We start from the raw sequence: 14,635 nt of genomic DNA on the forward strand, positions 1-14,635 counted from the left end.
AATAACATCGGGGATAGGCTATACCAGAAGAGGAATGGGTAGCTTAAAGAGACAAAATAGTAAGGCAGCAGAGAATCAAATAGATAAAAAGATAAGGCCTAGTAGAAATCCTTGGATAAAACAAGAGATATAGAATTAAACTGATAAAAATACAGCAAGTGAAGAAGGCAAAAGCGAATACAAGCATCTAAGAAATGAAATTGACAGGAATGGGCGAGCGGCAGTGGCTAGCATGTTTCACCAGAGAAAAAAGAGATACCGGCTACAGGAAAATTAAAGAGGCTTTTGAAGAAAAAAGAAGCAGGTATGTGTATACAGGAGCTCAGATGGAAAACCAGTACTAAATAAAGAAAGGAAATGTAATTATTATATGACGTGTTTATTTTAAATAACTGGATGACCTTCAGCTACAAGGTGACAGAACTACTGCAAGTAAATAACGTTTCATTTTCTGCAATACATGTTTGGTGTGTATATATTCTTCTACAGATCTACTTTTGATCAGATTGTGTTAGCTGTACAATAACCTATTGTTTATTAGTTCACCATTTATTTAAGAGCTAGATTCTAAGGTTTTGTTCTGATATTCGTGTCAATCGGTCAGCATTTTACCTCTTTTCTTATTTAAAAAGATACAATTTTGTTCAGTGCAGAGTTGCTTAGACGTCAAGCTAAATTGCATGTATTATATTCTTGATACTTACTGCACTACTGCGTGCAACAAAAGTCTGATTTTCTTTATTGTACGCAGTGTAGCTGAATATTATTAGTGTCGATGTATAATATAAACTTTATTTGGCATGCGTAACTGAATGAATTCTCTGGAATTCTTGACGTGTGATTGGATGTGTGTATAGTTATTGAAGAACATGTTATAAAGTTAAAGTTTGAAAGAGTTTTTCTCGATTTCTAGGGTGGTTTTCTTTCTCTATGTTTGTAAAGAAAAAAAAATATCTTGGTACCACCGTAATCTAAAATGTATGAATTATGATATCAATAAAATTATGATGATGTTGAATGAATGTTTAGGAGATCAAATAAAGCCAAATTTGTAAGATTTAGGGAATGAATGAGGATTACATACTGTTTTTTTTTCTTTGGCACACCAGAACTATGTGTGTATGAAAATGTGATTGTCGTATAGGGATGAATTAGTGGATTTCTTTAAAAGTAAGCAATATGTAATAAAGAATAATTGACGTTGCCGGTACGCACTCCAATTCCCAACAACTTCATTCACAATGTCGTGACAACTCAGATGACAGTATATAAAAATTGCTTGGGAATACCTCACTACATTTCCTTGATTGAAACATGCCCTGCGCATTTTTTCCCGTCTCTGAGGTAGTGAAACGCATCTGATGACTGATTTCATGAGATACTAATTTCCAGCACTGACGAAATTAATGAATGTAGAAACTTCAAAGAGTATCGGAAATAAATGCAAAAGGGATGTAGTTTGCACCTCTCATATCCTATTTTCTTCTTGTAATTAATGCGCTCGGTGTAGAGGTAGTGTGCGAGCAATTTTCTCTTTTACTGAGTGATTATAGGTTCCGTCAAGTATTCGGATTTTTCCGGCGAGAGAGACACCAGTGTGCCGTCGTGCCTTACGCCATGGGGGAAGGCGACTGAGCGTCTAAGACAACCACTGTCTGTAGATGATTTCTATTTTAACTTTCAGAAAGGCAGTCCCCTATTCTTCTTCCCCGAGAACTTGGTCACGTTTCGAATTTTCTGAAGTGAGGAATTCTAGAGTACAGTCATATTTCATTTCCAGGAGAGGCATCAGTCTGCCGCCTCGCCTAGGCGGTTTCCATCGCAAGTCACATTCTTCTTGTTTGCGAAGTGGACGTGGCATTTAATTTGAAATTTTATTGGCAGAGGAACTCCGCAACATAGCGTTTACCACTAAGCCCGCCTTTTTTTATTTATACAGATGCTTGATCGTCATTTTGAATTTTCTGTTAGTAAGAGGAATTGGGACAGTAGTTTCCTATCATGTCATTGTCTCACAAGAAGGCCACGATCTCGCATTGGCCAGTACTAGTCTAAGTGCACTCTGCCGCCAGCTGTAGCCAGGCGGTTCTACGCGCTTCAGTTTGCAACCACGCGGTTGCTGCGGTCACAGGTTCGAATCCTTACCTCGGGCATAGATGTGTGTGATGTCCTTAGGTTAGCTAGGTTTAAGTAGTTCTATGTTCTAGGGGACTAATGACCTCAGATGTTAAGTCCCATAGTGCTTAGAGCCATTTGAACCATTAAGTGCACTCTTTTGTTCATGGGGACTAGAGAAGGATGGTTAAGCAAAATTTTTGGTTATTCTGTTTTCTGTTTGGACGCAGATGCTTGTCTGGCGGACGCTGGTGTTAGGTCCCAACTCTGTAGATTGGTTTTGATCAGAACATTTCCGTTTTGGTGGTTTACTTGTGTAGAAACTGAAGAGTATGTAGCTCGATAAAGCATCACGTGATTTTAGGGTTCTCACGATGACTTGATTTTTTTTATAGCGCGTTACTCTTGTCGATTTGTAACTGAACTTTGTCTAAGAATAAGTGAATCTTTGTATACATGCTTCCGCGTGACTATGCGTTACAGTGCCAAGTGTATAGCAGTAATTCCTTTGCATGTTGATTAGTACTCCCTCGAACAGTATGGCCAATGGAAATATCTCTGCAGCGCCAGTGAATATAGGTTCCAGCGTGATCCACGGAGACAACATTTTTCGTTACTTTTCTCAGTACCTAGTGACCCACTAACAAGTATCGAAAATAGTAATTTAACATTTCCTGTTGTCACATTGGCAACAAGTATGCTGTCGCGTCCCCAACTGTTTTCGGCTGGGTGTTCAGCTTAGAACGGTGGGCAGAGTATTCTTTATGAATTCGCTTCCCGGCTTTCGTTCTTTTGCAGAAAAGCAGATATCATGAGTTGTTGGGTATAGATCAGAGTCCGTACTCTAAGCGGTTCGCATTTAACTTCATTTTTGCACCTAGAGTGCAGAACACAACTTGTTATTTCTCTTGCTAATTTGAAAATGCCAGTTGGTCACATGAGAAACTTTTTTTTTTCTTCATTCAGTCTTCCAAACCATTTCAGTCAAAGTAGCGCGTAATTAGTTTCGATTTTTTGTTTTAGTTTTCTGTAATTTTATTTTAAGTGTAACATACCAGAGTAATATATAGAAGAATTGAAAAGAAAATTGAGGATGCGTAGATGACGATCAGTTTGGGTTTATGAAAGGTAAAGGCACTATAGAGGCAATTACAACGTTGCAGTTAATAATGAAAGCAAGACTAAAGAAAAATCAAGACACGGTCATCGAATTTGTCGACATGGAAAAAGCGTTCGACAATGTAAAATGGTGCAAGATGTTCGGAATTCTGAAAAAAGTAAGCTATTGGGAGAGACGGGTCATGTGTAATATGTACAACAGCCAAGAGGGAATAATAAGAGTGGACGACCAAGAACGAAGTGCTCGTATTAAAAAGAGCGTAAGACAAAGATATAACCTTTCGTCGCTATTGTTCAATCTATACATCGAGGAAGCAATGATAGAAATAAAAGAAAGGATCAGGAGTGGAATTAAAATTCAAGGTGAAGGATATGAATGATACGATTCGCTGATGACATTGCTATCTTGAGTGAAAGTGAAGAAGAATTACTTGATCTGCTGACCGGAATGAACAGTCTAATGAGTACAGAGTATGGATTGACAGTAATTCGAAGAAAGACGAAGGTAATGAGAAGTAGTAGAAATGAGAACAGCGAGAAACTTAAGGATTGATGGCCACAAAGTAGATGAAGTTAAGGAATTCAGCTACCTAGGCAGTAAAATAACCAATGATGGACGGAGCAAGGACACCAAAAGTGGACTAGTACTTGCAAAAGGGGCATTCCTGGCCAAGAGAAGCCTACTAATATCAAATATCAGCCTTAACTTGAGGAAGAAATTTCTGAGAATGTACATCTCGAGTACAGCAGTGTATGGTAGTGAAACATGGACTGTGGGAAAAGCGGAACAGAAGCGAATTGAAGCATTTGACATGTGACGCTACAGACGAATGTTGAAAAGTAGGTGGACTGATAACGTAAGGAATGAGGAGGTTCTACGCAGAATCGGAGAGGAAAGGAATATGTGGAAAACACTGATAAGGAGAAGGGACAGGATGATAGGACATCTGCTAAGACATGAGGGAATGACTTCCATGGTACTGGAGCAAGCTGTAGAGGGCAAAAACTGTAGAAGAAGACAGAGATTGGAATACGTCAAGCAAATAATTGAGGACGTAGGTTGCAAGTGCTACTCTGAGATGAAGAGGTTCGCACAGGAGAGGAATTCGTGGCGGGCCGCATCAAATCAGTCAGAAGACAAAAAAAAAGTAAGATTTCATATTGATTTTTAAATATGAATAAAATTTTGGTAACTGTGAAACAGATTTACGTTTGTGAACCCTATCTGCTGTAACTTCTGTCATGGTTAGGCGACCTGTACTTGAGGTATATTACAAGCTGATCTTTTAAATTTGATGGTGTTTCCATTCTGCACAGTGGCCGAATAATGGGTTTAATTATATGTAGGGCGCGGAAAACCAATTTGACAGCATTAAAGGAAGGAATTTGGGTATGGCAACTAGGGATTGCAATTGCATATTTTCGACGCTGGATAAACGTTATTACAATCTGACATATCTACTTAAAAGGAAAAAGCAGTTCACAGAAAAAGTATACATAAACAAAACGTTTGGACGAATTAATCGTCACGATGACAACAAGGAAAACTTATAGTAGCACATACTTGTGTATCGTACTTAGCTGATGTACCATGCATCGCTTCTCTAGAAATGAAAATAATCACATGTCCATGTTACAACACGTCCTAAAATGGTCAAAGTTAATGAAAAAGTCTATGGTCATGTACACAGAGTTGCCACCACTTAATTAACATGAGTCTGTCGAAGCAAATCTTCAAACTGAATCTAGAACGTTGCGGCTATACCGGGATTTGCAAGTTCTCTGAAACAGAAACAGCCTGCGATTTGGTAACGTTCTCTGTAAATCCTACGAGCCGACCTTGCATTGCCATGTACAGCTCCATGCTGCTTCATGACACTCAACTCACTCATTGGAAGCTACTGTACCTGCTGAATACGATAAAAGAGTACTAAACCAACGCCCGGGTTCCCGGGTTCGATTCCCGGCCGGGTCAGGGATTTTCTCTGCGTCGTGATGGTTGGGTGTTGTGTGATGTCCTTAGGTTAGTTAGGTTTAACTAGTTCTAAGTTCTAGGGGACTGATGACCATAGCTGTTAAATCCCAAAGTGCTCAGAGCCATTTGAAACATTTGAACTAAACCAACGTTCTGCATTGTACACGAGTCCAATATAGTGACAGTGAGTAGTGTTAAGTTTGTTTACATCTGGCAAACATAAACAAGTTTCACACTTGAAGACCGCCACACGGATGGCGTTGATGTTGACGACTGTAGCACCATAAATACGCAAGTGCGACCCCTAGTTCCTATACTTAAATTCCTTCGTTTGAAGCTGTCTTTCTGCCCAACACTTTCGGTCACATTTTTTTTCACACCCTGTTGTTATTTGTTGTTGTGGTCTTCAGTCCTGAGACTGGTTTGATGCAGCTCTCCATCTACTCTATCCTGTGCAAGCTTCTTCATCTCCCAGTAACTACAGCAACCTAAATCCTTCTGAATCTGTTTAGTGTATTCATCTTTTGGTCTCCCTCTACGATTTTTACCCTCCACGCTGCCCTCCAATACTAAATTGATGATCCCTTGATGCCTCAGAATATGTCCTACCAACCGATCCCTTCTTCTAGTCAAGTTGTGCCACAAATTTCTGTTCTCCCCAATCCTATTCGATACCTCCTCATTAGTTATGTGATCTACCCATCTAATGTTCAGCACTCTTCAGTACCACCACATTTCGAAAGCTTCTATTCTCTTCTTGTCCAAACTATTTATCGTCCATGTTTCACTTCCATACAAGGATACACTCCATACAAATACTTTCAGAAAAGACTTCCTGACACTTAAATCTATACTCTATGTTAACAAACTTCTCTTCTTCAGAAACGCTTTCCTTGCCATTGCCAGTCTACATTTTATATCCTCCCTACTTCGACCATCATCAGTTATTTTGCTCCCCAAATAGCAAAACTCCTTTACTACTTTAAGTGTCTCATTTCCGAATCTAATTCCCTCAGAATCACCTGACTTAATTCGACTACATTCCATTATCCTCGTTTTGCTTTTGTTGATCATCTTATACTCTCGTTTCAAGACTCTGTCCATTCCATTCAACTGCTCTCGCAAGTCCTTTGCTGTCTCTGACAGAATTACAATGTCATCGGCGAACCTCAAAGTTTTTATTTCTTCTCCATGGATTTTTACTGCTTGCTCAATATACAGATTGAATAACATCGGGGACAGGCTACAACCTTGTCTTACTCCCTTCCCAACCACTGCTTCCCTTTCATGCCCCTCAACTCTTATAACTGCCATCTGGTTTCTGTACAAATTGTAAACAGCCTTTCGCTCCCTGTATTTTACCCAAGCCACCTTCAGAATTTGAAAGAAAGTATTCCAGTCACCATTGTCAAAAGCTTTCTCTAAGTCTACAAATGCTAGAAACATAGGCTTGCCCTTCCTTAATCTAGCTTCTAAGATAAGTCGTAAGATCAGTATTGCCTCACGTGTTCCTGTATTTTTACTGAATCCAAACTGATCTTCTCCGAGGTTGGCTTCTACTAGTTTTTCCATTCGTCTGTAAGGAATTTGTGTTAGTATTTTGCAGCTGTGGCTTATTAAACTGATAGTTCGATAATTTTCACATCTGTCAACACCTCCTTTCTTTGGGATTGGAATTATTATATTCTTCTTGAAGACTGAGGGTATGTTGCCTGTCTCATACATCTTGCTCACCAGATGGTAGAGTTTTGTCAGGACTGGCTCTCCCGAGGCCGTCAGTAGTTCCAATGGCATGTTGTCTATTCCGGGGGCTTTGTTTCGACTCAGGTCTTTCAGTGCTCTGTCAAACTCTTCACGCAGTATCGTATCTCCCATTTCATCTTCATCTACATCCTCTTCCATTTCCATAATATTGTCCTCAAGTAAATCGCCCTTGTATAGACCCTCTATATACTCCTTCCACCTTTCTGCTTCCCCTTCTTTGCTTAGAACTGGGTTTCCATCTGAGGTCTTGATGTTCATACAAATGGTTCTCTTATCTCCAAAGGTCTCTTTAATTTTCCTGTAGGCAGTATCTATCTTACCCCCAGTGAGATAAGCCTCTACATCCTTACATTTGTCCTCTAGCCATCCCTGCTTATCCATTTTGCACTTTCTGTCGACCTCATTTTTGAGACGTTTGTATTCCTTTTTGCCTGCTTCATTTATTGCATTTTTATATTTTCTCCTTTCATCAATTAAATTCAATATTTCTTCTGTTACCCAAGGATTTCTACTAGCCCTCGTCTTTTTACCTACTTGATCCTCTGCTGCCTTCACTACTTCATCCCTCAAACCTATCCATTCTTGTTCTACTGCATTTCTTTTCCCCATTCCTGTCAATTGTTCCCTTATGCTCTCCCTAAAACTCTCTGCAACCTCTGGTTCTTTCAGTTTATCCAGGTCCCATCTCCTTAAATTCCCACCTTTTTGCAGTTTCTTCAGTTTTAATCTACAGGTCATAACCAATAGATTGTGGTCAGTGTCCACATCTGCCCCTGAAATGTCTTACAATTTAAAACCTGGTTCCTAAATCTCTGTTTTACCATTATATAATCTATCTGATACCTTTTAGTATCTTCAGGGTTCTTCCATGTATACAGCCTTCATTCATGATTCTTAAACCATGTGTTAGCTATGATTAAGTTGTGCTCTGTGCAAACTTCTACCAGGCGGCTTCCTCTTTCATTTCTTAGCCCCAATCCATATTCACCTACTACGTTTCCTTCTCTCCCTTTTCCTACACTCGAATTCCAGTCACCCATGACTACTAAATTTTCATCTCCCTTCACTATCTGAATAATTTCTTTAATTTCATCATACATGTCTTCAATTTCTTCGTCATCTGCAGAGCTAGTTGGCATATAAACTTGTACTACTGTAGTAGGTGAGGGCTTCGTATCTATCTTGGCCACAATAATGCGTTCACTATGCTGTTTGTAGTAGCTTACCCGCATTCCTATTTTCCTATTCATTACTAAACCTACTCCTGCATTACCCCTATTTGATTTTGTGTTTATAACCCTGTAGTCACCTCACCAAAAGTTTTGTTCCTCCTGCCACCGAACTTCACTTATTCCCACTATATCTAACTTTAACCTATCCATTTCCCTTTTTAAATTTTCTAACCTACCTGCCCGATTAAGGGACCTGACATTCCACGCTCCGATCCGTAGAACGCCAGTTTTCTTTCTACTGATAACGACATCCTCTTGAGTAGTCCCCGCCCGGAGATCCGAATGGTGGACTATTTTACCTCCGGAATATTCTACCCAAGAGGACGCCATCATCATTTAATCATACAGTAAAGCTGCATGCCCTCAGGAAAAATTACGGCCGTAGTTTCCCCTTGCTTTCAGCCGTTCGTAGTACCAGCACAGCAAGGCCGTTTTGGTTATTGTTACAAGGCCAGATCAGTCAATCATCCAGACTATTGCCCTTGCAACTACTGAAAAGGCTTCTGCCCCTCTTCAGGAACCACACGTTTGTCTGGCATCTTGCAACTACGGTACGGCTATCTGTATCGCTGAGGCACGCAAGCCTCCCCACCAACGGCAAGGTCCATGGTTCATGGGGGGAAGTCACATCCTGTATAATATGAAAATGTGGTCTGTATAATATGAAAATGTTATGACGACTCTCTAGGGCTCGCTCGTTTCATAAGAGAGTTCCAAACCAGTTACTAATGAAAATTAGTTTCGTAGTATTACTGCCTGGCACGTTCCTTTTAGTGCACAAGAGTCTGAGCTACCCCACCCTGCTGCTGTGTTGCACGGAACCGAAGTCAAGTCTGTCCGTGTGTGGAAGTGGACCTGATGTTATATGAATGCTTCTGATAGAAGCTGAAAATTCTCACAGGCGTGTCTTCAGCGGTGAAGACGTCTGATGCTGTACGCATCACAGCTTCCAGGGCGTGCTGACAAAGTGGTTTCAAGAAGAAAGGACGTAGAATGTAATGTCTTTGTGCAAAGAAGGCGGAAGTGTTTCAACTGACAGTACTGACTTGCACCGCAACTTTTTAACATCAGGCGTAAAGGAACAATTTCTGTCCCATCAAACGAAATATGCTGTACGTTAAACGAGTGTAAATCGCATACAGCAGCGGAGGAAATCAAAACCAAAATAAAACCTCTGTGTTCACAGTACTGCCGAGAAACCCAAGTCAATGAGATCTCGAAGAGAAGTAGTGCTGCAAGTGGGATGTTTGCATACTGAAAGTATAGTTTTTTGACAAACTTCCAGTGGCATGGAATATTAGAGTGGACCATAATTTCCTGGAAAAGTTTCTGTTTTTCTCATCACCGTGCCTGCTTCGTTAATTTCTGTTCCACAATGTCTACTAGAAGTCGTTTATATTACCCATCTAATTAGAATTAATTTCGAAAGGAATTCTGTAAAACAAATTAATTTCGCAGAAAAGTCAAATTTCTCCTGTTCTCCTTCTGCTCATCCATTCTTTCACCTATAACGACCGTTTCCTTCGTTTCTTGTTATCTGACGGCATATAACGCTGAGGCCGCGGTGAAAACAAGAACTGCTGTTTTCCTTTTACCTCTCGCCGTCATGAAAGCTTTCTCTCTGTGCGTGCAGTAGCAATGTCCGCTTTGTAGTACGTCTAACCACACACGTCTTTTCCCGTTCACTTGCGCCCGCTTCAAGGAACATGTTAAAGAGCAATTAGGGCTTCGCAGACCACTATGAGTTTTTGTGTTGCAGAGCAGCACAGAGCTGTGTCTCAAAACCTATGTTTTTAATTTTGCTTGTTAGGAGGCAAGACTGATAACAACGTAAAACAGAGTTTGTTAAAATTTTCTGGGTTTGCGCTCAAAATGTTTCTTTCTCCCTCAAGTTTCGGCGGCCTAGGCGACTATTTGGTAGATCTGCCTCTGTTCTCGACTACGCACTGCGAAGAGTTACATAAAGTGATAATCATAACCGCATAACAAGATGATCGAGCGAAATGGCGCAGTGTTGAGCATGTTCGACTCGCATTCGAGAGGACGACGGTTGAAACCGTCCTGATTTAGGTTTCCCGGGATTTCCCTAAATCGTTTAAGGCAATTGTCGGGATGGTTCGTTCGAAATCGTTTGAAAGGGCACAGCCGATATCCTTTCCTAATCCGATGAGACCGCTGTTAGGTTCAAATGGTTCAAATGGCTCTGAGCACTATGGGACTCAACTGCTGTGGTCATTAGTCCCCTAGAACTTAGAACTACTAAAACCTAACTAACCTAAGGACATCACACACATCCATGCCCGACACAGGATTCGAACCTGCGACCGTAGCAGTCGCACGGCTCCGGACTGCGCGCCTAGAACCGCGAGACCACCGCGGTCGTCGCTCTATTTGGTCCCCTACCAACTAACCAACCATAACAATATATATATATATATATATATATATATATATATGCGCGCCGCGCGGGATTAGCCGAGTTGTCAGTCATGGACTGTGCGGCTGGTCCTGGCGGAGGTTCGAGTCCTCCCTCGGGCATGGGTATGTGTGTTTGTACTTTAGTACTTTAGGTAGACATTTAATAGAATGTAAAGTATGAAGGAAAGGGAATTTAGATATTTTGATACTTAAAAGACATCATTGCTGCAACAGTTTCATTCCAGTTCGGGTGGAGTACACTTGTATGAGAATTTCAATTTCTTTAAAATGGAGGCTGCATGATGACTGTGAAACTGTTATCGTTGATAATCGTGCACATGCAATGAAACAAAGATTTTATGTAGATAATGAGGAAAATGTCTGAATATGTTCCAATAGACAAATAAGTGACTCTCAGGTCATCTGCAGGTCACCTATGTACTGGAACTGGATAAGGATTTGCGAAATGCGTATGCAAAAATATATGCCAGAATCTTATGTGTTTGTCTATAAAAACAAAAGTTACTCGAAATTCAGAATACAATTTCACTTCTGCTTCCTATAGCTAATAAAGCATCGAATAATTACAGCTTCGAAGTATATAAAACTGAACATTTAAATTCAACTATTGTTTCTTATACATTACTAATAACCCTTAAATGGTATTTTAATTGCTTATTACTTATTAGAAATTCTTAAAAACTGTGAAAATACATCCACTTCACGATAAGGTAATATTCAGAGAAGCACAATTGTGATAATTATCATGTTTTAGTTAAATACATAAATTTTTAGTTTTAAGGTATTATTTGATGGTAATTTTATACATCTTCCTGTCCATTTCGCATTTTATAAAATACCTAGGCATTTTATAGGTTTCCTAGGGAAAGTACTAAATTAAGATTGAATTAAACAGCTTGGCTGAAAGTTCTGGGCATTCTCTATACTGCCTAGGTTTTCAGTACAGCTCTTTGATCTGACATTTTGCCAGTAACTTACATAGTAAAGTATTTCGATACTGACAAAAATGAAATTGTCACCAGACCTGCATCGAACCCATGACCCCTAACATTCCAGTTCATCACTATACACACTCAATTATTTCTCCACCCCGAAAACCCGTACCATTTTACTGGTGTGTAACTAAGTTTATCTCCTTATTGAGGTCGGTATCTCTCTTGGGAAGAACCATCACGAGAACTGCCGTACTGTGAGATAGCTGATGGCCCTTTAAACTATATCGTCATTCCGTCCGTTCTCCAGTACCAATCTCCGACACCCGTCCTCTCCTTGTGTGAAAGGTTGTTATGTCTATAAAATCTGTTTTTAAGAGGAGCCAGAGTAAACGAGTTTTCATGCACGAACGAGAAGATTCAGCATGAAAAATTGGCCGGATGCCAGTAGGACTCGCGCACTGGGGGTTCCGTACAAACTTAATTACCTATATAGAAAGTCCATCCATTCCGGAAATTTAGAATTTCAACGAGTTTTGTCTGTTATCGACATTGACACTGTTTCAATTTCAAGTTTGAAGTCCGATAACAAATGACAAAAGAAATATCTATTCTTTTGGTGTAGCTAAAAATTAACAATTTTCGGATTTTTTCCTTCCGTTGTAGTATGAAACCTGTTGTGTCTGAATGCTTAGAGACACAAAACGCGTGGGTGTTTTCAGCTCTTTATTAAATGCAAATAAGTAGGAGGCCAAGTTGATAGGAGCTGAAGGAGTCCAGGTCGCAATAATATGCGGTACGGCCCACTCTTATAGAGAAGGATTGTTATTCGAGAAACACATAGTACAATGAAAATACTTATCTTCATTAGTTTGTAGGACTGCAGCTGCGGCAATAGACTGACACTCTCGTAAAATGGACTACCATGAACTAATAAACATATTCTCAGAGACTAAGTGTGATGGGCCCTCCTCAGAGAATCAATGCAAACATTACAGAACCGCCTGAGGGTCGATTATGAAAGTGCGTCTGCCTAGGTTGAAATCTAGCTAAGAAGTGAACGAGGCACATTCCAGTTCCGTCTAGTTGCACAGCCCGCTAGAGTGCGCTGTGCTCGGCAGACGACGGGCTGCCAACCTTGTGTTGGCGCGACGTTGTAGTACTATTCTGTGGCAATGATACTACAAGACCTTTCTCCTCGCAAAATTTCATGAATCTGGAATAAGCGGGCCCGGATCTCGTGGTCGTGCGGTAGCGTTCTCGCTTCCCACGCCCGGGTTCCCGGGTTCGATTCCCGGCGGGGTCAGGGATTTTCTCTGCCTCGTGATGGCTGGGTGTTGTGTGATGTACTTAGGTTAGTTAGGTTTAAGTAGTTGTAAGTTCTAGGGGACTGATGACCATAGATGTTAAGTCCCATAGTGCTCAGAGCCATTTTCACCATTTTCAGAATAAGCGGGAGTACCGTGTGGCTCTACCCTTCATTAGATCCCTGCGAAACCCTACATTTCAGGAGGATAATGCACGACCGCATGTTGCAGGTCCTGTACGGCCCTTTCTGGATATAGAAAATGTTCGATTGCTGGCCTGGGCAGTATAATCTCCAAATCTCTCACCAATTGAAAACGTCTGGTGAATGGTAGCCGAGCAACTGGCTCGTCACAATACGCCAATCACTACTGTTGATGAACTATGGTATCATGTTGAAGCTGCATGGGCAGCTGTTCCTTTACACGGTATCCAAGCTCTGATTTGACTCAATGCCCAGGCGTATCAAGGCCGTTATTACGGCCAGAGTTGGTTGTTCTGGGTACTGATTTCTTAGGATCTATGCACCCAAATTGCATGTCAGTTCTAGTGTAATATACTTGTCCAATGAATACCAGTTTATCATCTGCATTTCTTCTTGGTGTAGCAATTTTAATGGCCAGTAGTGTATTTTGGCTCATCAGTGTATACTGGAGCTCAGTCTGCAGCAATGAAACTAGTATAAGAGTCCAACGTCCATGATATGATTATTTTGTTTTACTTACCTCAAGAGATTCTGATGAGTCTCGACGCAAGCGCGCAGTTGTTCGTGAATGGCGTCTTTTAGCCTAGAGGCCTGACAGTCCAGTTCGTTCACAGTTACGTTCATTCCGGTGCCAATAGTGGCGAAGCGGGATGTTAGGATTCTAAGCTGAACTGTTATGTGGATCATGACGGCCACAAAGAAGCAGTCCACATCCACACTGATCAGGGAGAAGAAGACGGTGGAGGCACACTGGAGCAGGTAAGACAATTCGTAAAAGGGTGACCTCTCCCAGGTGCCCAAAGGCATCTGCTGGAAGGGCCAGCGTTTCTCTTTTGAGGCCTGCACCAGGGGAATGAGCGACCACAAGATGTCGGCCACCAAGACGTACCAGTGGAAGAATACGCTCAGCCGACCCGCACGCCTCCGGGCGATCGAGACCGCGTGCTGGAGGGTAGGGTCGCTGGTGCAAAACGCCTGCTGTTCTACAGTCATCAGGTCCACGCGGCGCGCCAGCGCGTAGAAGAGCGGCCGTCGGCTTACGAACAAGAGCGACTTGGAGAGGGCGGTGAAGATGACGAAAACATTGGCCAGCCCGATGGTGACCTCGGCGAGATCGCCTGGCCGGTACCAGATGCCGACGGCGGCGACGGCGATGTGCGCCACGCCCACCGCCAACACGGCCACAGTGTAGGCGTGGAACAGCGCAGAGTCCGCCGGCTGCCACAGGCCCAGCGTGCAAAGCAGACGGATGTTGGGGCGGAGCACCGAATCTGCGGAGGACCGCCACGTCAGCGGAGCTCCAGCGCTGCGGTCGGCCATCGCTCTCGGGGTGGTCCTGATACGATCGCCCGACGGAGAAACGCGTGAGCCAGGGACCTGACGGGACCGCTAGTGATCCGTGCATCTCTGCTGCTTATTTTTATAGGCAACCCTCGTCGATATTATACGCGGCGTGCCCCTTGTAAATCTCACCCCGGTCAGCGGCTGAACTGTCGCCAAAGGGAATGGTAAATTAACAACGAGGGCTCTGGTAACTCACCAGTTTCCG

General features: G+C 41.9%; 1 protein-coding gene across 1 annotated transcript in view; it reads right to left on the bottom strand.

Annotated features, from left to right (window-relative positions):
- The window catches only part of LOC126267633 (odorant receptor 43a-like), an 81,074-nt gene extending 66,668 nt beyond the window's left edge, over window positions 1-14,406 (bottom strand). The window contains exon 1 of the mRNA XM_049972930.1: window positions 13,607-14,406. Within this exon, the coding sequence (XP_049828887.1) occupies window positions 13,607-14,406 (800 nt within the window). The remainder of the gene's footprint in view (window positions 1-13,606) is intronic.
- Window positions 14,407-14,635: the final 229 nt, after the last annotated feature.

This window comes from Schistocerca gregaria, chromosome 4 (assembly GCF_023897955.1).
Source record: "Schistocerca gregaria isolate iqSchGreg1 chromosome 4, iqSchGreg1.2, whole genome shotgun sequence".
In the NCBI taxonomy this organism is placed as follows: domain Eukaryota; kingdom Metazoa; phylum Arthropoda; class Insecta; order Orthoptera; family Acrididae; genus Schistocerca; species Schistocerca gregaria.